The 24,340-nt window shown below is 39.9% G+C and overlaps 1 protein-coding gene across 1 annotated transcript in view; it reads right to left on the reverse strand.

Annotated features, from left to right (window-relative positions):
- Positions 1-20,571, reverse strand: part of LOC104243583 (protein ARABIDILLO 1) — a 33,221-nt gene extending 12,650 nt beyond the window's left edge. Inside the window, exons 1-5 of the mRNA XM_070166395.1 lie at positions 18,247-20,571; positions 17,820-17,978; positions 17,666-17,749; positions 17,400-17,531; positions 16,642-16,769 (exon numbers count right to left, since the gene is read on the reverse strand). Of these exons, the coding sequence (XP_070022496.1) occupies positions 16,642-16,769; positions 17,400-17,531; positions 17,666-17,749; positions 17,820-17,978; positions 18,247-19,587 (1,844 nt within the window). The 5' untranslated portion in view covers positions 19,588-20,571. The remainder of the gene's footprint in view (positions 1-16,641; positions 16,770-17,399; positions 17,532-17,665; positions 17,750-17,819; positions 17,979-18,246) is intronic.
- Between the last annotated feature and the right edge of the window lie 3,769 nt (positions 20,572-24,340).

Raw genomic sequence — 24,340 nt, forward strand, 5'->3', positions numbered from 1 at the left:
CAGGCTTGTATCTGGTGGACAGCTTGGAGGGGAAGAAATGCTAGATGTTTTGAAGATAGAAGCAACCCAGTACATAAGATCAAACTCAATTGTATTCTTCTATTTTGTTTTTGGTGTAAACAGATTTACACAGAAGATACATTGACAATCGTAGACATACTAGGATCTTGCTAGGTTGCACACCAGCACATCTACTTACCATCTACAGTGTAAATTTGGTTTTCAGTACAACCTATGTACTGATGTTATTAATATATACAAAAGTTATCAATTCAAAAAAAAAAGATGAGAAGTTTAAAATTAAATTGTTTCTAAATACATGAAGGTGCCATTCTTTTTTAGACATATTAAAAAGGAAAGTATGCCACATAAAATGGGATACTTTCAATACATTGCCTGGGATTGCAATATATGAAACCTCTCTTGTGTGTTGTCAATAATTAAATCAAGAAATTCTCTTTCCTTTTCACATGGTATCTGAGTTTCTACAATCTTGGTAGATACCTAAGTAGTTTCTGCAAACCGAAAGATTGCCTTACACTGACCTTGATCAAAAAAGATAGCCTTACACAGACTAACCGTACAAAAAATTTCCTACTTATCGTAACTTTACAAGTATTGTCTCTGTGCAGTCATCATTTTGGCGGTACCACCTCTTTTTTAATCTTTTAGGACCACCATCCTGAGCATGGCTACGAATGTTTATTTTCAATGGACGGCAGGCAAACTTGTTTTTTCCGTGCACCTGCCATATTTGATCAGTCCACAGTTGTCTATAGTTTATGCATCAGTCCATGTTGTTGACCTTTAAAGTCAACACTTGACAGTTAACATGTCAAGTTAGCAGCATATGTATGTTGACATATAAAGTGGACAGTTCAAATTATGTACAATTAGTTATTTTTCATCATCAAACATGTCTAGTCAACATCACTTTGCTATTCTTCGACACTCATCATGCAGTCAGCGTGCCACCGCCATCAACTTTATGCCAACATACAGTCACCGTGCAGCGACATGCCACTAGCCCCTCATTAGTGCCAAAGCTTCACCTAGCAACATCTTATTTTTTGGTCAACACCTAGTCGCCATCCAGCACACAAAGCAGAGAAAGCTACCATTTCGAGAATGCAGGTAAGGTTGGCTTACTTGCTATCCTAGTAGCGTAGGTAAGCAGCAAAGGAGGAAAAAACAATTTAGACAATACTACAGTAAAGACGCATTGGGGGAAGCTGGTGAAGCTTTTAGAAGGCAGACCATTGTATAGAAATACTCCCTCCGTTTCATACTAAATGAGGTACTTTCCTTTTTAGTCTGTTTCAAAATAAATGACATATTTCTAAATTTGGAAATAATTCAACTTTAAACTCTTTCATTTTACCCATTTACCCTTAATGAGAAGCTTTTATAGTCACACAAATGTCATGACCCCACAAATTTTTTACCCCTTAAGCTTTTGAGACCACAAGTTTCAAAAGTCCTTCTTCTTTTTTCTTAAACTCCGTGCCGAATCAAACTACCTCATTTAATATGAAACGGAGGGAGTATCAATTTACCAGTCATGAGCTATCTGAAGCAATAAACTATGTCGCAGGGTTGTGAAAAGCGGGCGCTTCCTCGCTTAAAGCGAGGTGACCCATCCATCGCTTCTGCTATCTGAAGCGTAGCAAGTATTCAAAAGTGGTCGCTTCCCACTAAAAAGGTAGAAGCGACGATGCAAAGCGAGGCGATTGAAGCGAGCGCTTCTCTGTTTTAAAGGGCTGCCAACCATTTTAATTAAAAAACCTGTTCTTTTATTAAAACATATCGACCAGCAGCAAGCCAGCAACAGAGAAAGAAAGAGGCGACTAGGGTTCCAAGTTTTCTACACATTTCAACTTCAAGATCATCAAGTTTGGTCCAGGTATGTGATTTCTTCTTCCTTTTTTGATAAGGTAAATTGTATTAATCAAAAGGGAGAGAACTCCTGTACATAGGAAGTATACCAAAAAGTAGAGAATTTACATCAGAACATGATTCTCTACAAACCCAATCTTCTATACAAGTAGGGGCTATATGAGTGCACCAAAAAGCTATCAAAGATAAAAAATTATTCTTAAGATGTGAAAAAGGAGACTCAATCCCCTCAAAAGCTCTCCTATTTCTCTCCCCCCAAACTATCCACATGAGAGCTAACGGGGCGAACTTCCACTTCTTTTGCTTTCTTCTTCTACGGAAACCTGCTCAACTATATAACATTTCCTTTACGGTGCTTGGCATCACCCATTGAACACCAAAAAGGTTCAGGATCGCCCTCCACAAAGCCGAGGACACAGGGCAATGCAACAAAAGATGATCAACTTCTTCCTGTGAGCTTTTACACATATAGCACCAACTAACAAGTATAATTCCTCTCTTTCGCAGATTCTCAACAGTCAAAATTACTCCCCTTGCCGCTAGCCATGCAAAAAAGCACACATTTGTGGGCACCTTAGGAATCTAGATCGAGGAATATGGAAAAGAGGCCTCCTATCTCACCAACATACTCTGGTAAAAGGACTTTACGGTGAACAAACCATCGCCACGCAAACCCCACCTCCAAGAATCACAAGATGGCTGGGGCATGTCTTGCCCATATAGCAATGTCAATAAATCTTGGAGCTCCGCAATCTCTCAATCTTGTATGTTCCTTCTAAATGAGAGGTCCCATACTACCTCCCCTTCGAGCTCCTTACGAATCTGTTGGACCATCAATTTCTTCTGGTTTGAAACTCTGAAGACGTGGTGAAGGAGACCTCAGAGTATCCTCTCCACACCACCTATGATTCCAAAAGCGGATTCTCCTTCCATCTCCCACCCTGTAAGTGATGTTGCCACTGAAGGATTCTCAATTCTTCATGATGCTCCTCCACATGCCACACCTGAAAGGTGTTGTGATTGCCTTGGTCCTCCAACCCGCTCCCGTGGAATCGTACATTTTTACTATGACCTCCCTCCATAGAGCATGCTCTTCTACCCCGAATCTCCACAGCCATTTCCCCAACAAAGCTCTGTTGAATACCGTAAGATTTTTTACTCCAAGTCCACCCCACTTCTTTGGGGAAGTGACTGTCTGCTAATTTACTAGATGATATTTTCTAGTTCCATCCGCTGCATCCCAAAGAAAATTCCTTTGAAGCCGCTCCAGTTTTTTTGTGATGCTCACAGGAGCTTGCACCAGGGACAGGTAATAGGTGGGCATACTCGATAAAGTGCTTTTTCCACCTTTTGACAAGTATCGTTTCTGTCAGCCTGCTAATCTTTTTTCAACCCTTTCGATCACTGGATTCCAAACCGTAGTATCCTTATGCGAAGCGCCCAATAGGAGACTCAGGTAAGTAATGGGAAGGAAGCCCACCTTACATCTGAGAACATAAGACAAAGCATCAATGCTAGCAACCTCACCCACCGGAAAATCTCACACTTGCCGAGGTTGATTTTGAGACCTGATACTATCTGAAACCACTGCAGGACCTGCTTCAGCTAGGTCAACTGATCCATATCGACATCATAGAAAACCAGGGTGTCATTCGCAAAAAGCAAATGAGAGACTCTTCGAGCACTGGCCACCTCGATCGGAGCTGAGAATTCCTCTCAAGAAGCCTCCACCCACCGCACGATCCATCATTTTACTCAGAGCATCCATCACTAGAATGAATAGCATGGGGATAGAGGGTCTCCTTGCTTGAGACCCCTGGAGCTGCCAAAGAAACCACACAGGCTACCATTAACCAGGACAGAGAATCTGACTGAGGAAATGCAGAACTTGATCCATCCCCTCCATTTTGCCCCAAACCCCATCTGCGTCATAATGAAATCCATGAACTCCCAATTGACATGGTCAAAAGCCTTCTGAAGGTCCAACTTGCATAGTAAGCCGGGATCTCTATTTTTCCTTCTGGAGTTTACAAGCTCATTTGCCACCAAAGCGGCATCCAGGATCTGCTTACCTTCCACAAACGCATTCTGGGACGACGAAACAGACACGTCAAGCTTCTTGAGTCTGTTGGAAAGCACTTTAGAAATAAGCATGTAAATGCTCCCCACGAGACTAATAAGCTTGTAGTCTCTGATACAAGATGCACCTTCTTTCTTAGGCACAATAGTAATAAAAGTAGCATTGATACTTCTCTCGAAAACACAATTCACATGGAAGTATTCAATGGTTTCCATTAACTCCCCCTTAATGGTGTCCCAACAGAGCTGGAAGAAGGCCAAGGAGCAGTGTTTAGAAAAGCGATCGCTTCGTCGCTTAAAGCGCGAAGCGACGCGAAGCGACAGTGTATCGCTTCTGGCTGCTCGAAGCGATGCGATCTTGAAAAGCGCGCGCTTCACTAGCTGAAGCGATGAAGCGAGAAAATCGACGAAGCGATCGCTTCTTTTACAAAAGCGCACTGGCCCTTTTTTAAAAAAGAAAAACTTGGGGTCTGTTTTTTAATTATACAAAAAAGACCCCTAAATAGTCACAACAGACCACTGCTTCTCCCGTCAAAACAGAGACATCAACAAAGGGCTAGGGTTGACCCCTTCTCTCTCAAGCTCGAGCTCGACCACTGTTTCTCCAGTCCAGGTAATTTCTTTCTCCGTTCTTCTTCATTTCTTTTTCTCCTTTCTTCTTCTCCTTTCTTATTTTTCTTCTGCTTCTGCTGCTTCTTCTTCTGCTTATTTTTCTGTTGCTTCTGCTTCTTCTGCTGCTTCTTCTTCTGCTTCTGCTTCTTCTGCTTCTGTTGCTTCTTTTTCTGCGTTTGTTTCTGCTGCTTCTGCTTCTTCTTCTGTTTCTGTTTCTGCTTTTGCTTTTGCTTCTGCGTTATTATATTTCAGCATATAAAATAAATTATATATGTATTATTTTTAGTTTATGTGATTTTTTAAATGTTTTTTTCAGTTTATATAATTAATTATTATATATATTATTATTATATGTATTTTCAGTTTATTGATTATGTTTTTTTCTTATATCTTAAATAATAAGGATATTAAAATGTCTCAAAGTTCGAAAGAGAAAGACCCGGCTTGGCAATATGGCGAGAGAACTAATGAGAAGAATATAAATGTTGTATGCAAGTTTTGCAACAAGATTACAACGGGTGGCATTTATCGCTTTAAATACCATCTAATTGGTGGCGATAGAAACATCACAAGTTGTCCGAAATGTCCACCGGAGGTGAGGGAAGAAATAAAGAATTTTGTTGAGAAGAAGAAGGAGCAAAAAAATCAAATGGTGACCAATCTTGATGATGATGATGATGATATTGAAGAATTGTCACTTCCAACAAAACGGGGAAGAGATGGGTCAAGCCATGGATCATCGACTAAAGGTCCTATGGATTGCTACTTTTCAAAGAAGCCGGGAGCAAAGGGCGGTGGAAAAGATGTACAAAAAATTGCTAAAGACATTTTGAGGGATCGTGCGGTTAGAGCTTTTGCACGATGGGTCTATGATGCTGGGCTCCCCTTCAACTGTGTCAACTATGACACTTTTGGAGACTTTATTGAGGTCGTTGGTCAATACGGACCTGGAATGAAGCCTCCCACTTACCATGAAATAAGAGGTCCTTATCTAAATAAGGAAGTGGAGGAGACTAATAAAATTGTTGAGGAGCATAAAGTTGTGTGGAACAAGTACGGCTGCTCCATTATGATGGATAAGTGGACGGCAAGAACGGGGAAAATGATTATTAATGTGTTGGTAAATTCTCCCCGGGGAAGCTTGTTTCTTGAGTCCATTGATGCTAGTGACTCATCCACTGACCACATCAAAATGTTCACCTTGTTTCAGAATACCATCGAAAAGATTGGTTCAAGCAAAGTTGTTCAAGTGGTCACTGATAATGCAAGTGAAAATAAGAAAGCAGGTGGCATGATTGAAGGAGCGTACAAGAATGTCTATTGGACTCCATGTGCGGCTCATTGTATCAACTTGATGTTCGAGGACATTTTCAGGGAAAAACCCTTCTCTACAGTTTTTGGCCAGGGCGTTAGGTTACATTCTTATATTTCTCAGCGGCCCTTGTTATTGAATATGATGAGAAGATTCACCATGCAAAAAAATTGGTGAAACCGGGCAAGACAAGGTTCGCCACTGCTTTCTTGACTTTGCATAGTATCCACTGTCAAAAAAACAATTTGAGAAAGATGGTCACTTCAGAGGAATGGAGCAAGAGTAAATTTGCAAAGGAAAGTGCGGGGAAAGAGGTTGCACGCATTATTCTTTCTTATTCTTTTTGGAATAATGTCCTTCATGCTCTTAAAATTGGTGGCCCTTTGGTTAAAGTACTCTGTTTGGTGGATGGGGAGCAAAAACCATCAATGGGCTACCTCTATGAAGCTATGGATAGGGCCAAGGAGGCTATTCAAGCATCATTCAGTGATGAGCAGAAATATGCAAAGGTCTTTCAGATCATTGATGCAAGATGGGATGAGCAACTTCATAGACCTTTGCATGCAGCTGGACTTATTCTGAACCCATCACTCTTTTATGAGCAGCATGAGAAGAATTCATTGGCTAAAGAAGTGTGGACAGGATTCCATCAGGTTGTTATCAAGTTGAACCCAAATGAAGACTTGCAAGAAAAAATAGTAGATCAGCTTGCTATTTACAAGGCAGCTGAAGGACTTTTTAAGCTTCGACTTGCTATTAAACAAAGAACGACGAAGTCACCAGGTGACCAAGTGTTTCTATATTTTATAGCTCTAACTTCAATGTATTCTTTATACTTATTAACTCTTGAACATTTTTTTTGACTTCTATAGTTGAATGGTGGGACCAATATGGTGTAGAGACTCCGGAGCTACAGGCTTTCGCCATCAAAGTTCTAAGCTTAACTTGTAGCTCATCCGGATGTGAAAGGAACTGGAGTGGTTTTGAACACGTGAGAAATAAAAAGAATTATTTCGTACTTTGAGATAAAGTAAATTATATCTCAATTGTCCAAACTCCTACTAATTAGTTGACACATCTTTTTTGCAGATTCATACAAAGAAAAGGAATCGACTAACCTTGAAGCGCCTCCATAATCTAGTGTTCATAAAATACAATAGAGCATTGAGGCGTCGCTACAACCACCGCAATATAATTGATCCAATTCTTTTGGACAATATTGATGAGGCTAATGAGTGGCTAACCGGAGTCCCCGAAAATTGCGAAGGTGAAGAAGTATTTGAAGGCGACTCCGATTTCACTTGGGGTGATGTTGCGGTTGGTAGTGGAGTTGGGGAAGATCCTTATGGTTTAAGGAGATATACTCCAAGTTCAAGCTCTATTAGGAAGGGAAAAAGTGTGGCTACTACAAGTCGATCCCTATCCCTAATTGATGAAGATGAAAGTGATCATGAAGAGGAGGGGGAAGAAGAAGATGACGAGCAATATGAAGATAATAGAGGAATTCAAGATTTTGACAATCTTGAAGAAGAAGAAGAGTAGAAGAATAAGATGTTGATTCTAGTAATTTAGTAGCTTTGATTTTACTTGTCATATGGTTTGTGGATGGTTTGTGGATGATTTGGTGGTACCTAGTACCTACTTTTAAGTATTTAAATTGAAGTTTTTGATTATTTATAATTTTACATTATGTTTTTTAAGAATTGCGCTTCACTTTAATAAAGCGTGCGCTTCGCTTTGCGCTTCGCTTTTGAAGCGAAGCGAGCCCTTGTCGCTTTTTTGCGCTTCGTGCTCTCAAAAACACTGCCAAGGAGAAACCATCAGGGCCGGGGGCCTTATCACCAACACAACTCGACACAGCCTCGTGCACCTCCTCCTCCTCGAAAGCCCTTTCTAGCCACTCACTGTCTCCCTCCCCTATGTGGTTGAACTCTATTCCCCCCAAAGTCAGCCTCCAACTAACGTCCTCTTTGTATAAGTTCTCATAAAACCCCACTATCGCCCCTTTTACCTCCTCCTCTCCCTCAATCCTCACCCCATCCACAACTAAGGACTCTATGGAGTTTCTCCTTCGATTTGCAACCGCCACCCTGTGAAAAAATTTGGTATTCAAATCCCTCTCCTTTAACCATAGCGTCCTCGATTTTTGCCGCCAACTAGTCTCCTGAGCTATTGCTAATTCGACTATTTCCCTCTTAACCTCTCCCAATCTCTCTTTCTCAAATTCATCTAACTCCCTCGCCCCTTCCCCTCTCTCTAATTCCCCCAATTCATGCATAAGCTCCCTCATTTTAACCTTTACCCTCCCAAAAACCTCCTTATTCCACCTAATAATATCTCCCTTGAGCAATTTAAGTTTCTTCGAAAGACGGAATGAGGGTGTCCCTAATACCCCGTAGCTTGTCCACCATTCTTTCACTTTGTCACCAAATCTTGGCACTTTCAACCACATGTTCTCGAATCGGAAGGAAGCACGCACCCCCCTCCCTCTGCATCCATCTAGCAAGATAGGCAAATGATCCGAAGTCAGCCTAGGTAAAGGAATCTGCAGCACATTCGGCACCAGCTCATCCCAGGAGGGCGATATCAAAAATCTATCAAGTCTAGACCTTGAGTTGAAATCCTCCGCCTTGGCCCAAGTAAACCTTTCAAATGACAGAGGAAGATCAATGAGAAAGTGATCATTGATGAAGTCAGAAAACTCCTCCATGGCCCTCGAAATCAGACTACACCCTAATCTCTCCTCCGGGAGTCTAATAGTATTAAAGTCTCCCCCTAAAACCCATGGAATGTCCCATTCCCCATCATATTGGCCAGTTCCTCCCGGAAAAATACCTTGGACCCTTCTCCTACCGGTCTGTACACTCCCCCAAATCCCCACTCCACCCCACTCACTCTATTTTTGACAAGAGCTGCTAAAGAAAAAACTCCCTTCTTAATCTCCTTTACCTCCAAGCTTCTATCATCCCACATTAGAAGAATGCTCTCGGCACTTCCCGCTGCTGGAACCCAGTCATATTTTACCCAACTACCTCCCCAGACACTCCTCACAATCACATCCAACAAAACTCCCATTTTGTCTCCTAAAAGCAAACTAGGTTAGCACCTCACTCTCTAACTCTCACTTTGATGATAGCCCTTTGGTTTGGGTCATTCATCCCCTCACGTTCCATGAAAAAATCTTAACTTCCATAAGAAACAATATCTTCTTTCTCCCCACCCCCTCTAATCGAACTCCCTTCCTCCCTGTCACACACCCGGCCCCTTCTCTGGTACACCACTACACCCCTAAATTATTTTGCTTAACACCTTGACCCAACTCCCTCCCTGCACCATCATAAAAAGATTGTTGTTCAATCTCCCTCAACAGTTCTAACACCCTATCTTCCTTCCCCTCAAAAGAAACACCTAGAAACTTCCCAAAGTTCAATAGTTTATCCTCCATCCAGAAAGACATATCCCCTCCTCCAATCCGTGACGAAATTGGACAGGCGTCTTCTATATGAACCATTTCCTTGCTCCTACCGGAGGAATACAAGACCATAGCATTGCTAGCAATAGGAACTTTATGTGCCGAAAGGATCTCACCATTTCCTTGAGGGGTATCAACCTCTGAAATTAGCACCCAACTGTTATAGGAATGACCAGAAACACCAATAGGGTAGCAGGAAGGAGGAGAGCATGAAACCCTTGGCGGCATCTTAACTGGAAATACTGGTCCGGCACTAACATCAGCTGGGGCATGCTCAACAATCTTCCCAGAAGAAGAAGAAGCTTGAAGTGTAGCCTCAATACAACTAAGCCCAGAGCAGATAAGGGGGCGCGATAGAGCTGGGTCATCAGAGGCGGGAGGTCGTGGATAACAGCACCATCTATAGTCGGTGCTGCCCCTGAAGCAGCGGCCATCGAAGAGGGGCGCAGGTCACTAGAGCTCGGTAAAGAAATACCATTGTGTGTAGCACCATTGGCGGAAGAAGGAAGAACGACTGTTCCCATATGCTTAGGAGCCTTATCAGATGCAGCTTTGAAATAATATGGCCCTTTAGGATCAATTCTAATAGAATTGGGAAAAGTTGTTGGGCCCATGTAAGGAGGCCCAGGCTTATACTTGCTGAAATCTTGCCTGGCCCCAGGATAATTAGAAGAGGACCGGCCCATTCTGCATTTCCAGCCCACATCACTAACCCATTCACGTTTTTTCCTCCTGTTGAAATTGTCTTCTTCTTCCAAAATCAAACCTCCCATCTCTTCTCGATCTAACGTCTAATTCCGGCTTAATCCACTGATCCGGTGAGCCCTCCCCTCCCCTCAGAGACTGATTTCCCCTCCTCTCCCTTCTATTTGACCTTCCCTTTTCTTCCGCCACTATCTCAGGCATAAAGATAGGGTGAAATTTAGGGCTCAACCAAACCCTATAACTTAAGTATCAATCTTCCACCACAATGGAGACAGGGATTTTGCCCTCTTTCCTCACCACAATCCTCACTCGCGAGAGATCGTGTAAGCTGCAAGCGACATCAATAAAACCCCCACAGATTTCCCCAATCTTCTTGAATAAGTCAAGACACCAAAGATGCACCGGGAGACCCACCATGTTGACCATCAATGATTCGCCGGTGAAACAAGGGTTTAGACACCCATCGTGCTCCACCCATATGTCTAGCTTTAATAAGTTCCCATCGAACCACTTGTTTCCTCTTACAAGAATTTCTAAAGCTTGAGACTCGTCAACAAAACGAAAGAGATATTGTGTGTCCCCCGGTTGCGATATTTTCAGCCCGTCCTTAACGTTCCATGCCCCTGCTGCCCAGTTCCTAACAGCCTTTGAAGAACCAACCATTTGGAGAAAGACCCAATCAGACAAGATTTCAAAAAGGCCTTGCGCATGAGAGTGTGCTCCTCAGATAGCGAGAAGTGCGGCTCTTGCCCTACGTCAAGCTTTCGATGGCATCTTCCCCAAGTTCTAGGGCTGGCCAAGAGGCAGCTTTGATGAAAGACATGTTTTCCCGTTTTCTAGATTCTAGAGAGAAGTAGGAGTTTCTCTCTGTAGAATCCATCATATTCTAGATGCGATTGTCCCAAAAAATAAAGGTGAGAACTAACCCGAAAAACCTCAAAGGTTAGAAAAATTAGTAGTCACGGTGGGTGGAAAACAGATTATAGGAAGGGAAATTTTCTGGTACTGAACAACGGAAACAGTCGCCGGATTCTGGGGTTTAATGGCCGGAAAAAGAAAGCGGATTTTGGTGAAACTGAGACGGGAAGGCTCGGAAAAGCCTCGAGAAGAAGCTGTCAGAAGAAAAAAAAATTGAAAGTCACCGAAAGATGCCACACGCGCTTCTTCTTCTTCTTCTTTCATTGTTTCAGCGTCCAAATAGCAGCGAAATGCTAGTGAATTTTTTTTTTCCCTTCAGTTCTTCTTTCTCATTCTTCTCCTCTTCTTCTTCTTCATTTTCTTGCACTGTTTTTTCCTTTGAAATGCTGCCCATTTTTTAACAGACCCTTCCTCTTATTTTTATATCCTTTATTCTTAGTTCTTATCGCCTTTCTTATGTGTTATGTAGTTGTTCTTTTAATGGCACCAAAAAAAGATAGGAAAGACCCGGCTTGGGCTTATTCTGCAAGAGTTAGCGAGACCAACAAAATGGCAATTACATGTCACTTTTGTGACAAGATTTCGTCAAAAAGCGCATCTAATCGGTGGTAATCCAAATATCGCGGCTTGTCCTAAAGTTATGTCGCATGTGAAGGAAGAATTGAAAGCATCCCTTCAAAAAAAAAGAGTTAAAGACTCAAATGCTTCATGAACAAAAACTGCATAATCTTGATGATGGCGATGATGAAATAGAAGAAGGTGACGATGCTTCGTCGCTTCCATCAAAACCACAAAAACGGGGAAGGATGCAAACATTGTCTTCTAGTTGTGGATCTACTGGCAAGACCAAAGGTCCTATGGATTGTTATTTCCCACAAAAATCATGAGATAAGGGAGGAAAAAGTGGTAATCCTCAAATTGATGCCAAAGCGATTTTGAGGGATCGTGCAGTTGCAATGTTTGCGCGGTGGATGTATGATGCAGGTCTTCCTTTTAATTGCGTTAATTATACTGACACTTTTTCTGCTTTTATTGAGGTTGTAGGCCAATATGGTCCAGGAATGAAGCCTCCAACTTATCATGAAGTTAGAGGTCCATATCTAAAAAAAGAGGTGGAAGAGACTAACAAAATCGTAGAGGAGCACAAAGTAAAATAGAGCAAGTTTGGTTGTTCCATTATGATGGATAAGTGGACGGCAAGAAATGAAAAAATGATCATCAATATCTAGGTGAATTCTCCTAAGGGAAGCTTGTTTCTTGAGTCAGTTGATGCAACTGACTCTTCCACTGATTCAACCAAAATATACTCCTTATTCAAGAGTACAATACTCTATTGGAGCAGAAAATGTTGTTCAAATTGTCACGGACAACGTCAGTGAAATGTTAAAGTTTGTGATTTAATGTCTGTAGGGTACCCGCATATTTATTGGACTCAGTGTGCAGCACATTGCATTAATTTGATCTTCGGCGACATTTTCAAGGAAAGACCCTTCAGTTCAGTCTTTAATCAGGCAATTAGAGTGCATTCCTATATTGTTCAAAAGGCCTTTGTTATTGAATATGATGAAATGATTCACTAAACAAAGAATCTTGGTGAAACCTGCAAAGACAAGATTTTGCTACCGCTTTTTTGACTTTGCATAGAGGTATGAGCAAAAAAGCAATTTGAAGAAGTTGTTTGTTTCAGATGAGTACACTAATAGTGCCTATGGAAGGGAAGCTCGAGGGAGAGAATTTGCAGATATTATACTTTCTACTTCATTCTGGAACAATGTGGTTCATGCATTGAAGATTGGTGATCCTTTAGTTAAAGTACTTCATTTGGTGGATGAGGAGCAAAGGCAACCAATGGGCTATCTTTACGAAGCAATGGATAGGGCAAAGGAGGCTATTCAAGACTCTTTTAGTGATCAAAGAAAATACAAAAGAGTCTTTGAGATCATAGATAAAAGGTGGAGCGGTCAGGTTCATCGCCTTTGCATGCAGCTGCAATTGTTTTGAACCCGGAACTGTTTTATGACAATAAAGAGAGAATCTAGGAGATAAAGAATTGGGGAAGGTATACATTGAATGTATTGAGAAGTTGATACCTGATTTATTCGTGCAAGATAAAATAACTGAGCAATTTAGTACTTATAGGAATGCTGAGCAACTTTTTGGAAAAAACATGGCGATTAGACAAAGAAAGATGAAGTCACCAGGTGAACGAGTGCTTATATGTTGCTTTATAGTTAATAAGTTATTTCTTTATCAATATTATGTTTTGAATTTTTGTTCTGCTTCTACAGTTGAATGGTGGAAGCAATATGACCATTCCACTCCAGAATTACAAAAGTTTGTCATCAAAGTTCTAAGTCTAACATGTAGCTCATCCGGGTGTGAAAGGAATTGGAGTGTGTTTGAACATGTAAGAACTAAAAAGAAAAATTTAGTACATTGAGATAATTAAATTATTGTCTCAATTGTCTTAATCTTACTAATTACTTATTATTTGCAGATTCATACCAAAAACAAGAACAAACTAACCTTGAAGCGTTTTAATTACAATAGAACATTGAGGCATCGTTACAACGCTTGCAATGTAATTGATCCAATTAGTTTGGACAATATCGATGATGCTAATGAATGGCTAATTGGAGTCCCGGAAGATCATGCAGATGAAGAAGTATTTGAGGAAACTTCTGATTTCACTTGGGGTGATGTTACAGAGGTGCGTGGAATTGGGGAGAGGATTTATGGTTTGAGGGGGAGTACCTCAACTTCAAGTTCACAGAGGAAGGGAAAAGAAGTAGCTACTTTGTCCCTAGTTGATGAAGAAGAAGAAGTTGAAGAAGATGACGAGCAATATAATAATGATAGTGGAATATAAGAATTTGACAATCTTGTAGAAGAATAGGATGCTCATTTATGCTTTAATTGATGTTACTCTTTAGTTTTTACATTGGAGTATTGAACATTTGCTTACAATTACATGTGTTGTCTATGCAGTATTTATTTTAATATTTTTTTTTTAAATTCCGCTTCACTTCAAAAAAGCGAGCGCTTCGCTTCTCGCTTCTTGCTTTAAGCGAAAAGGGGCTTGTCGCTTCCTCGCTTCACGCTCTTCACAACACTGCTCTGTCGTAAAAGTTTTCTAATATCAGCTCTTCTTTGAGTGACTATCTATTAGAAACTTGCCATGGTACTAGGTCCACTATCTCCAATTTATTCACGCATAATGTTTCTCTTCTATTGGGCTAATGGTCGTGACTCGTCACCTTCTTTCTGCTTATGGGTTTGACCTTTTTTCTAGTCCATACGACTAGCTCCATCACCTCCACTATTCACACTAGTATTTCTCTTCTACAAGAGTAATTGTTTTTACGTGATCGTCACCTTCTTTCTGCTTCTGGGTTTGACCATTTTTCTAGTCCATAAGACTAGCTCCATCACCTCCACTATTCACACGCGTAATTCTCTTCTACAAGTTCACCTTCTTTCTCTACTCCTGGCTTCAACCGCTTTTCTTGATTTTTAAACTATAGTTTGTCTATCGTTCAAAATAACAGCTTTAATTTCCAATTCAATTAGTCAACTCAAAGTGGTGCCTTCAACTTCAAGGTCATCTCAGGATGATCTGGGTCAATCACTTGTATCTCAGCTACGGGTTCATTACAAATTTCCTCGCTCTTATTATTAAGCCCAAATCTCTGCTCGCTATTCCTCCATTTTCTTTTCCTGACCCAATGTTGTGTTTCATTTGAACATAATAGTTGTTACACCCCATTGTATGCGCATGCTCAATGTTTTCTTACAAGTCGTCAACTGAATTTGTAAGCCAAAAACAAAATTACACCACTATGTTGCACGTACCGTGTAAATGTGTCATCTGTCGTAGGAAAAACTGCAGGTCGATTCTCCATCAGAATATTATTGTATATCGTTTGTAGTTTGTCAGAGATGAGTACATGCTGGTGAAATAGTTTGGGTCATCTTGTTGTACTCAGTGTTATCAAAGGCGAAAAGCGCAAAAAAGCTCTAAGATCCATTGGAGCTTTAAGTGTAAAGCGCAAATAAAGCATGAGCTTTCATGAAGAAAGGTGCAAATGAAGAAAAAATACAAATATGTATGTGTAATCCAAGACTAATAATTATAAGCATGAATAACAAATATATGGATAAAGAAATTAGAAAAATATTACAACAAAATGAACTATTAATTGTTTAGTACCGCCTCGTCAGGATTACGCTCATTGGCAAGGAAAAGTATGCCTTCGAACCTTGATGACGACACTGAAGCGCCCGCTAAGCGAGGCGAAACGCTCAACATGTTTTAAGCCTTGCTTCAGAGCTTAAGCGCGCTTTTGACAGCACTGGTTGTACTTATGTTGACTCAATTCATATCAGAAACATTTATAGGTTGTATCCCCAACCTCAAGCACAGTCGACGCTGGTAATAACTTCACTATGCATTTCACACCAACATGAACCTATCGCAAGTGAGATCCACTCCTCATTTCTTCATTTAATTTCAAAAAGACGGCACATTTCTCCCGGCGATCCAAAAATACTTTCTGACCATAACTGCGCAAATGTCCAGAAATCTTATCCAAGGATGGTTTGATTTTAGTTGTTCTCAGTGGCAAGTAATCACCGCGACCATTTTCTTCCTACCTCTGATCTCAATGGAAACTCGAATAAGTAAGATATGCATTCATTTCCTTCATCATTACTCCTATTCAACCGCGGGTTTGGAAGGGGGGGGGGGTATCTGCTCTCCCCATGTTCTGTCATAAGGTCTCTTAATCTTCCCACTTAACATCTATTCAGGATTCAATCTCAGCTTACTGAGCTTTTCTTATCCACAATTTGATTTCCTTCCTCGATTTTTTATCAATCACTAATTTTAATATTTTCAATTGGCCACTCTTAGATTATCGCTATTTGGTACTTTGCTTTTTTGGCATCTGTGTGATCTCCTTTGCATGGTATGTTCCTTTGTCCATAATCTTTGAGGTCCCCTATTCAGCTTGACTTTGTTCTTCCTTGACTTCCCACAAACCCATACCATGTTTATTAATTGTCTGCCACTTCCTTTATTTAGAAAGATTTCTGTCCGATTAAAGAATAAGATTTCTTTTCCAAATTTGTCATGTAGATAAAAAATATTTGTCATGTAGATGATAGATTTTTATTATACTTCACCTCTCTTATACTAAGCTTGTGTTTTTAAATATTTTACTTACTATTTTCGTTAGAGCTGGATAAAGTTGGGCAGCACCAGAAATTGCCTGGAAAAGTTTGCCAGAGAATCAATGTCTTGCTTGTTTCTATGTCTCAAGTAGTCTAGAGAGAAGGGAGAGTTTCTCTCTCCATCCTAGAAGGACCTTTGCGGAATCAATAGTTACATGCAAGAGGCGAGGAAATATAGAAATATTTCACTTCATGTAAACAATACAACAACAACCCAGTATAATCTCACTTAGTGGGGTCTGGGGAGGGTAGTGTGTACGTAGACCTTACCCCTACTCTGGGGTAGAGAGGTTGTGAGTTCGAGTCTCCCCAAGAGCAAGGTGGGAAGTTCTTGGAGGGAAGAATGTCGGGGGTCTATTTGGAAACAATATTTCATGTAAACAATACACAAGTTAAATTATGGAAGACAGATTACCTGACTCCATCATGAGGAGAACGAGTAAGTTGCACAAGTGCTTCAAGAGCTCCTGCCTCTTGTCCCACTGCTGCATTGTTACTGTTGCTATCACCGTGAGCAGCAAGATTTGCGAGTGCACGGGCAGCCTGGAGAAATAAAATGGATATTATCATAAAACTGACAGCATCAGATATACGAACATACTCTTCACCAAATGGTCCACAAATTGATAGCCAAAACAGCCCAACAACACTAGACACCACAATTTCAGAAACTCGTCTGTCTGTGGTGTTAGATCATACAAGTCCCAACTGGCAGATGTTGCATGTAATCACTTGCATATAAAGAAAAAGAAGGGCCAAGAAGACAGCACAATATCACAGATAACTTTTAGAATTAACTAGAAGTATGAAGGAATTCATATTCCATTGTGCTCAGGTGTATCCTATCCAGTGGATCTGTATATGGTACATGCATATACAAGCCACCTCCCGTGAGGTCCTATTGCAAACAAAACAACCAAGAAAATGATGTTCTAGCCTCAGAAGTACACACAGGTTCGCTAGTGACCTATCAACTTGAAAGGATGCTCTTTGGTAAAGCACAGGCATTTGATGCATATAAAAGCTTGTTCAGATTTACTCTTGCATTCAACAATTTCCATTGGATGCTCGGACCCTAAATATATGTTGGAAAAGAAAACCTAGAAACTGTCTGCTTGTTATCCTGAACAGTCAGACAAAAGTTGCTGACTTCAAAATCTGAAAGAATTGAACCTGCTCTTGAACTCCTTCAGACTTGCAGTTCTGAGCAAGCTTTACTAAAGCATGTACACCACCTACGGTCGCTACTTCCATGCTACATTTGTCATCTGCCGCCAAATTTGCTAATGCACCAGCAGCACGTTCCTAAGAGGTGGCAAAAAATAAGATAGTTACTTACAGCAACATGAGCTGATAATATTCATTTTTATGGCATAAATTGCAAGTAAGAATGCAAAGCATGAGTTTTACTTGCATATGCATATGCTAAAGGCACGTACCAGAACTCCCTCACCACCAGTGACAGACCACTTAAAGATAAGATCTACCAGAGCTTTTACACCACCAGCTTCAGCAATGGCAGCCTGCATTTGAACTTTGTTTAGCAGGAAGCAAATTGCTGAAAAACAAGACAAGCAACTATAAATTGACAACCTTATGCTCTTCCCCAACTGAGAGATTCCACAGCCCTCCAGCGGCCTCTTCTGCAACCAACCTATTCATAGACCTTGCTAAATTTGCTAGGATGCTTATCCCACCTTCCTCTGCTACAGCTTTTGCAACATTGGCGTTCACCGATAAATTTGCTATAGCCTACACGTAGAATAGAGATGCATACAGATCAATCTTCACCATGAGAGCAAAATAACTTTAGCACATTTTTGGGCCATTTATCAAGTAGTGTCAGAGGGATAAAAGGCAAGCTAATGGATGCTCTTGCAAGACAGAACTGAAATGTACTAGAGCAGCACGAATATGATCTAGCAAATAAAATTCATGAACACCTACCATAAGAAGTTATACAAAATCAAACTAAAAAGTAAGAGGTTCTTTTGACCAAAGCATTAGAAAGAAGTTTCACCTTTGCAGCTTCTGTCTGAAGCCCTTCCCGCCAAGATCTTGCAAGGTTTAGCAGGAGACCTATGCCTCCATCTCGCATAACTGCTTCAGCCCTTCCACTGTGAATACTAGCATTTTCATCATCAATGACAACAAAAGTTGCCAGGCCAGTGGCTGCCCTTTCTTGAACTTCCTCTTGAGCACTCCGCATTAAACTAAGTAACAGATATGCACCCTGGCTAAGCCAAAAATTGTCCAACCCTTGTGGATTGCTTTCAGCAATTCGCAGAAGTGAATGGGAAAGGATCCATTCCAGCCAATTCATTACATCATCCATTTTTCTGTCCTTGGTCTTTAAATTTCTCCACTCCATAAATACATTCCTCTCTTTATTTGTAGTATCGGCAAATAGTGATGCTACTTCTTTAAAAATGTCAGTGAAAAAAGAAAGTAGTAGTTTACCTTTATGATTGTTATTGGAAACAAAGCTGGCATCTTGCTCGAGGGCTGGGCAATATAAGGCACACAAGATCTTCAAGCATGGTGAGGACGAAAACAATCTTAAAGCGGCATTAGGAATTATATCTGTTCTGGAAACATCTAAGCCCATCAGGTTAGGCAGTTTACTCCAATTCTGTAAAGCCAAACTCCATTTCATATTAGTTGTGCCAGCAACCGACAGGAAACGAAGAGACAAAACATTTCCTAAAGCCAACTCATCAACATTGAGACAATCAATGAGACCAATGTCCATTAGATTCCGACAATGCCTAGCCAATGCATTGATGGCATCTCCATCAACTTCGCGAATTCCAGAAAGTCTAAGTCTCCGGAGTTGGGGACAGCAAATGGCTATTGCTTTTATTGCATCACTGCTAATCCTTTCACAAAAATCAGGGCCAAGTTGTAAACTTTCAAGTGACTCATGTCGAGCAGCAATTACAGACAATGTAGCATCTGTGATCTTGCGGCAGTAATCGCCACTAATCTCACACAAACTCTTAGCCTGAAGCTGTATAATTGCATCTGCAGATTCAGCGCCACGAAATCTAAGTTTCTGAAGATTCCTGCACCTAGGAGCAAGAGCAACAGCAGCATCAGAATCACACTTGTGGGGACGAAGATCTAAAACCTGCCATAAGGATGGTGATACACCTAAAGTTCTCCAAGTGCGGCAGGTGGATGACAAGCTCGCTCGATCACGATAATTCAGACATGAAAATAGCTGGAGTACTGTATCATCCGGCAACCTAGTCCAATCAACTATCCCTCTCTCATCCAAAGTTAAACACTCACCAAGCTCAGGGAAATCAACCTTCTCCTGTCCCCTCCTTGCCAATTTCCTCCGAACCCTCCTGTTCATATCTAATTTGGTCTCTCACACGAACTATTTCACAAAACCAGAGTTCTTACACCACTAATAAAAGCAGACAAGGGCAACTTTCAAACACTTGCTGAGAAACAAACAATCATAAGAAACTGACAAGCGAGCGAGGAACAAATGCTTATCACACAATAAACCCTAGGAAAACCAGAAGGTGACAGCTTCACCAGCAACTAATCAGGTGCTCAAATACAGTAAGATTGGCAATACCCCAAAAAAGCCAAGAATTCTGAGACCCTTTAATCTCAAACTAAAATCCCAAAACCAGCAAAGGATATCCCTTTGTTAACCTCAATATGCCCTAAGCAGAAACCAAACCACCAACATATAGTCACACCACAGCACAATTCAAGATTCAGCTATTACCAAAATGATCAAAACCCAGATATCACCAAATCTCCCATCTTAAATGCAAGATAATGGGCAAAGTTATAAGGTTTTTCACAAACCTTACTGATTTGGCTTTGTGGGTGTTACGGTAATAAACCCTTTTGCTTCCATACTAGGCATCAAATGTATTACCCAAATTAAGAGAATTTGCATTCAAACAAAGCTTCAGTTTTTAGCTCCAATACTATCCAAGACACAAAAATCTATACACTATGATGATGATATAGTTATATATGTATTAAGAGGTATGGATTGGAGAGAGATAAAGAGGAAGAAGAAGAAAAAAAAAGGGTCGGAGAAAATCAGATATGTAATCTAAGTGGGAGAAACTTAGAGCAACAAAAAAAAAAAAGGAAAGCAAGCCAAACCCTCAAAGGCCAATTTGTCTACACCTCTCTATCCCTCCTTCTTCTTGTTGGGTATTTTTTGTGTTTGTATTTGTATTCCCCAAATGTAAGAACTCTACTGCAGGCAATTATAGAAAGGGAATGAGATTATCCCAGAGATTTTTGTGATATGGGGTTAAGCGGAGATACATTTGGGTAGATTGTAAAGAAGTTAGTGCTCTAGTGTTTTTCTTTCTTCTTTTTTTTCTGTTCTTTTCTTTTTCAAAATTTTCATACAACAAAAATCTGGTTAATTTAGATAAAAATTATTTTTCCCGGACTTTTATAGCAAAGCATATCAACTTACCATTCATGACATGCATTTATTAGTTTGATATAACAAAAGAACCACAACCTAATGCTTAAAGCATCTCATGTTAGAGTTACATATCAACTTATTAGATTAAGTGACTTAATAAGATTAGAATAAATATTAATTAAGTGAAATTGTGAAAGAAGTTTATATGCAAAATTCATGGTGAATTTATTGGTTTGATATAAATGAATAAAAAAGGTAGCCTAGTGCACAAAACGTCTTGCAGAATTCGGATAAGAGGCGCACCCCACGAGGATATATCTACTGATGCAAACATCAATATTTAATTTCAAAAACAACTTTAATATTGTTCTAAGGCTCAGCTTCATTTGTTTAATATAGACACCATTAATTTGCTATAGAAGATACATGTCTTTGGTACTAAACAACAAGTAAAATTAGTTTCTCTAGAGACCTCTTGGACTAAAGGCATAGAAATCGAGTTGTAAAATTACTAGCATTTTATCACTTCCTAACAGCAAGAGAAAAAATAATATTATATATAGATTGCTGAGAAATCAAAGGTCATCCTGAAAACGATCAAGGTAATCGTTGCTTGTAATTTCTTTAAAAGAAATTGGCATCAGTAGGAGCTGCATAACTTTGACTGCTTGGACTTTGAATAAGGCTATTTACATAACTTTTAAAGCAACAAATGCTTCAACAATTATCAGATTCCAACAACTTAAATTGGGGAATCATATACACAAACCAAAAAACTTAGAAATATCTAAAATCACCATATTGATTTCAGGAATATCATCTCATAACCCTCAATCATGGATGTTGCAGTATTTTCCATGAAAAGCTCTTCTTCGGGACTGACAGTAGACTAAGTAGCAAATGCTTCTTTGACAACACAAACATGTTGAGTGGCTCCAGAGTCAATCCACCACTCCTTCGGATTTCCAACCAAGTTACATTCTGAAAGCATTGCACACAGATCATCAATGTCATAACTCTTTTCCACTAGGGTTGTGCATTATTTGGGTCAAAACGAAAAATCTGAACCGATCGATGTTATTCGGATTAGTTCAGATCAGATTTCAACCCTTTGGATCGGATTAAAGATTTAATTATTTTGGATATCGGATATGATTTGGCTTAATTTAAATCCAAACCGATCCGAAATCCGAAATCCGAAATATAGGGTCTACATATAAAAGTAAGGGTGCCATCAGATAAATCTAGGGTTTCATTTGTCTTATTTCTCTCACATCGGCAAGTCCGAAATATATCTCTTAGAGCTTTTAGACCTAAGCCTCTCTTAGTCTCTCTATCTTCAGAACTCAGACTCCATCTCTCTATCGCTCATGCCTCTTCACTCCAATATCGTCGCTTCATCTTTGCTCTTATAGGAGAAGTTGTTTAGATAGTAAGTGCATCTAAGTATATTTTATTATTTGGCAGGAATTAGTAAAAAAAATTGGACAAGTCTTGTTTCTCTGAGTTTTCTTGCTGAGAAACACAAGTGAGGTTAATCAAGTCCTTATATTTTTGTTCTAGCTGGGTATGTAATGGTTGAAACGGTTGTGCTTTTGCCTGTTTCTCAATCCAAGTATGTTGTGATCTTACATAGTTTCCTTATCATGAAAGATTTAAGTATGGAATGTTATGTATGACTCATTAGTTTGCGGTGAAGTAGGATAGCTAACTATACTTAAAGTCATTTATTTTAGCATCTTAATATATAAGGCTTACAATCCGAGCCGTAATCCGAAATATTTATCAGATCCAAACATCAAAATTCAATCCGAACCGAATTTAATTTGGTTCGGATTCGGATTGCAATTTACCAAATCCGGAATCCGGAATTATAGTCCAAAATGTGCCAAATCTAATCCAATTTGATCCGTGAACATGCATATTCTCCATTATGTTGGTCTGTCCCTTTTTCTTGTCCTTTTTCGGGAGACGATAGTCAGGGGCTTTGTGACTAGATTTTCTATAATTATAATAGTTGCCCTTGAATGTTTTCTTGTTCTGCTCATTAGTCTGTCCAGAAGACCTCTTCATTTTCTTACTTTTTAGACCAGCGTCCTCAACGATATTTGCTCCCATAATCATTGAATTTACACGCGACTTCTTCTCAGTTATTTTGTTATCTTCCTGAATCTTGAGACGAATCACAAGATTTTCCAATTTCATTTCTTTGCACGTGTGCTTTAGATAATTTTTGAAATCTCTCCACGAAGGAGGCAACTTTCTTGAAATGCTTCATTCACTACCATATCTTCAGCATTAAGGTCATGCAAATTAAGTTGAAACTCTTGAACTTGGGTTCCAACGGTTTTGCTGTAATGACTCGGCCGGTCGTTTTAAGAATTAATGCCTTGATCCCCTATTAAATACTTTCTCCGTATTTGTTTCTATTATTTTGATTTGTCGGGATGATTCGTTGTGAGTTTTGGAGTGTTTTGGGACACTTAGTCCCTCAATGAGAGCTTAAGCTTTAAAATTTGGACCGTAGTCAGAGCAGTGAGAAGACGGTCTCGGAATGGAATTCCGTCGATTCCGTTAGCTCCGTTGAGAGATTTCGGGCTTAGGGGCATGTTCGGATTATGTTTTAAAAGTCTGTAGCTTATTTAGGCTTGAAATGCTGAAAGTTTAATTTTTAAAGTTTCCGGATCGATAGTGAGATTTTGATATCGGGGTTAGAATCAGATTCTGAAAGTTGGGATAGCTCTGTAGTGTTGAATATGACTTGTGTGCAAAATTTGGGGTCAATCAGACTTGGTTTGGTTGGTTTCGGCATCGGTTGTAGGATTCTTGAAATTTCAAGTTCTTTAGATTTTGATTGGAGGGTGATTCATGGTTTTAGCGTTATTTGATGTGATTCGAGGGTTGGAATAAGTTCATATGGTGTTTTAGGACTTGTTGGTATATTTGGTTGAGGTCCCGGGGGCCTCAGGTTGATTTCGGGTGGTTAACGGACCTTAGACTTAAGAGGAAGATTGCAGAAATTGCAGCAGGTCTCCAGTTCTGATTTCCTTCTTCGCGTTCGCGAGTGGGGTCTTGATGACGTCCAAATCCACTACTAAAAAGTAAATGGACACGGTCGCATGCAATATAATATACCCACTTATGAGTCGAGGTCGAATCCCATAGAGAACAATATGTAGGCGATTAGGAATGTACGAGAATTATCACTTGTTATGCAATGCCAAACACTAAGAATTGGTTTGAGAAAATATTATGCTTAAATGCGGAAAGATAAACTAAATATTATGCTTAAATGCGGAAAGATAAACTAACCTATAAAGCAAGTAAAATGATCAATGGCTACAAGTATGGATGCATCGGGAATTACACTCAAGTAATGATCCAATGTATTTCACGATTTTACAAATATGAGCGAGTTTATGTTAATTAGCCACAAGTAATAATTATGTATTAGCTTCTTCCAAAGACTAACAAGAATTTCTAATTGAAACTAAAACAATTAAAATATTAAGCACACCCGGATATGGCGACAAGTAGTTCAATCATATCCCTAGGTAGAATCTATAAAATGAGGGTTAAAGCCTCAAGTTCTTGTTAATTAATCTTTTCTAACCCCAAATAATCTTTCCCAAAATTAATTCGGAGTTAATGGGCGAGCCTAGGGTTAGCTAATCCCTTTGGAAACATTAAAGAACAA

This window comes from Nicotiana sylvestris, chromosome 1, assembly GCF_000393655.2.
Source record: "Nicotiana sylvestris chromosome 1, ASM39365v2, whole genome shotgun sequence".
Lineage (NCBI taxonomy): Eukaryota > Viridiplantae > Streptophyta > Magnoliopsida > Solanales > Solanaceae > Nicotiana > Nicotiana sylvestris.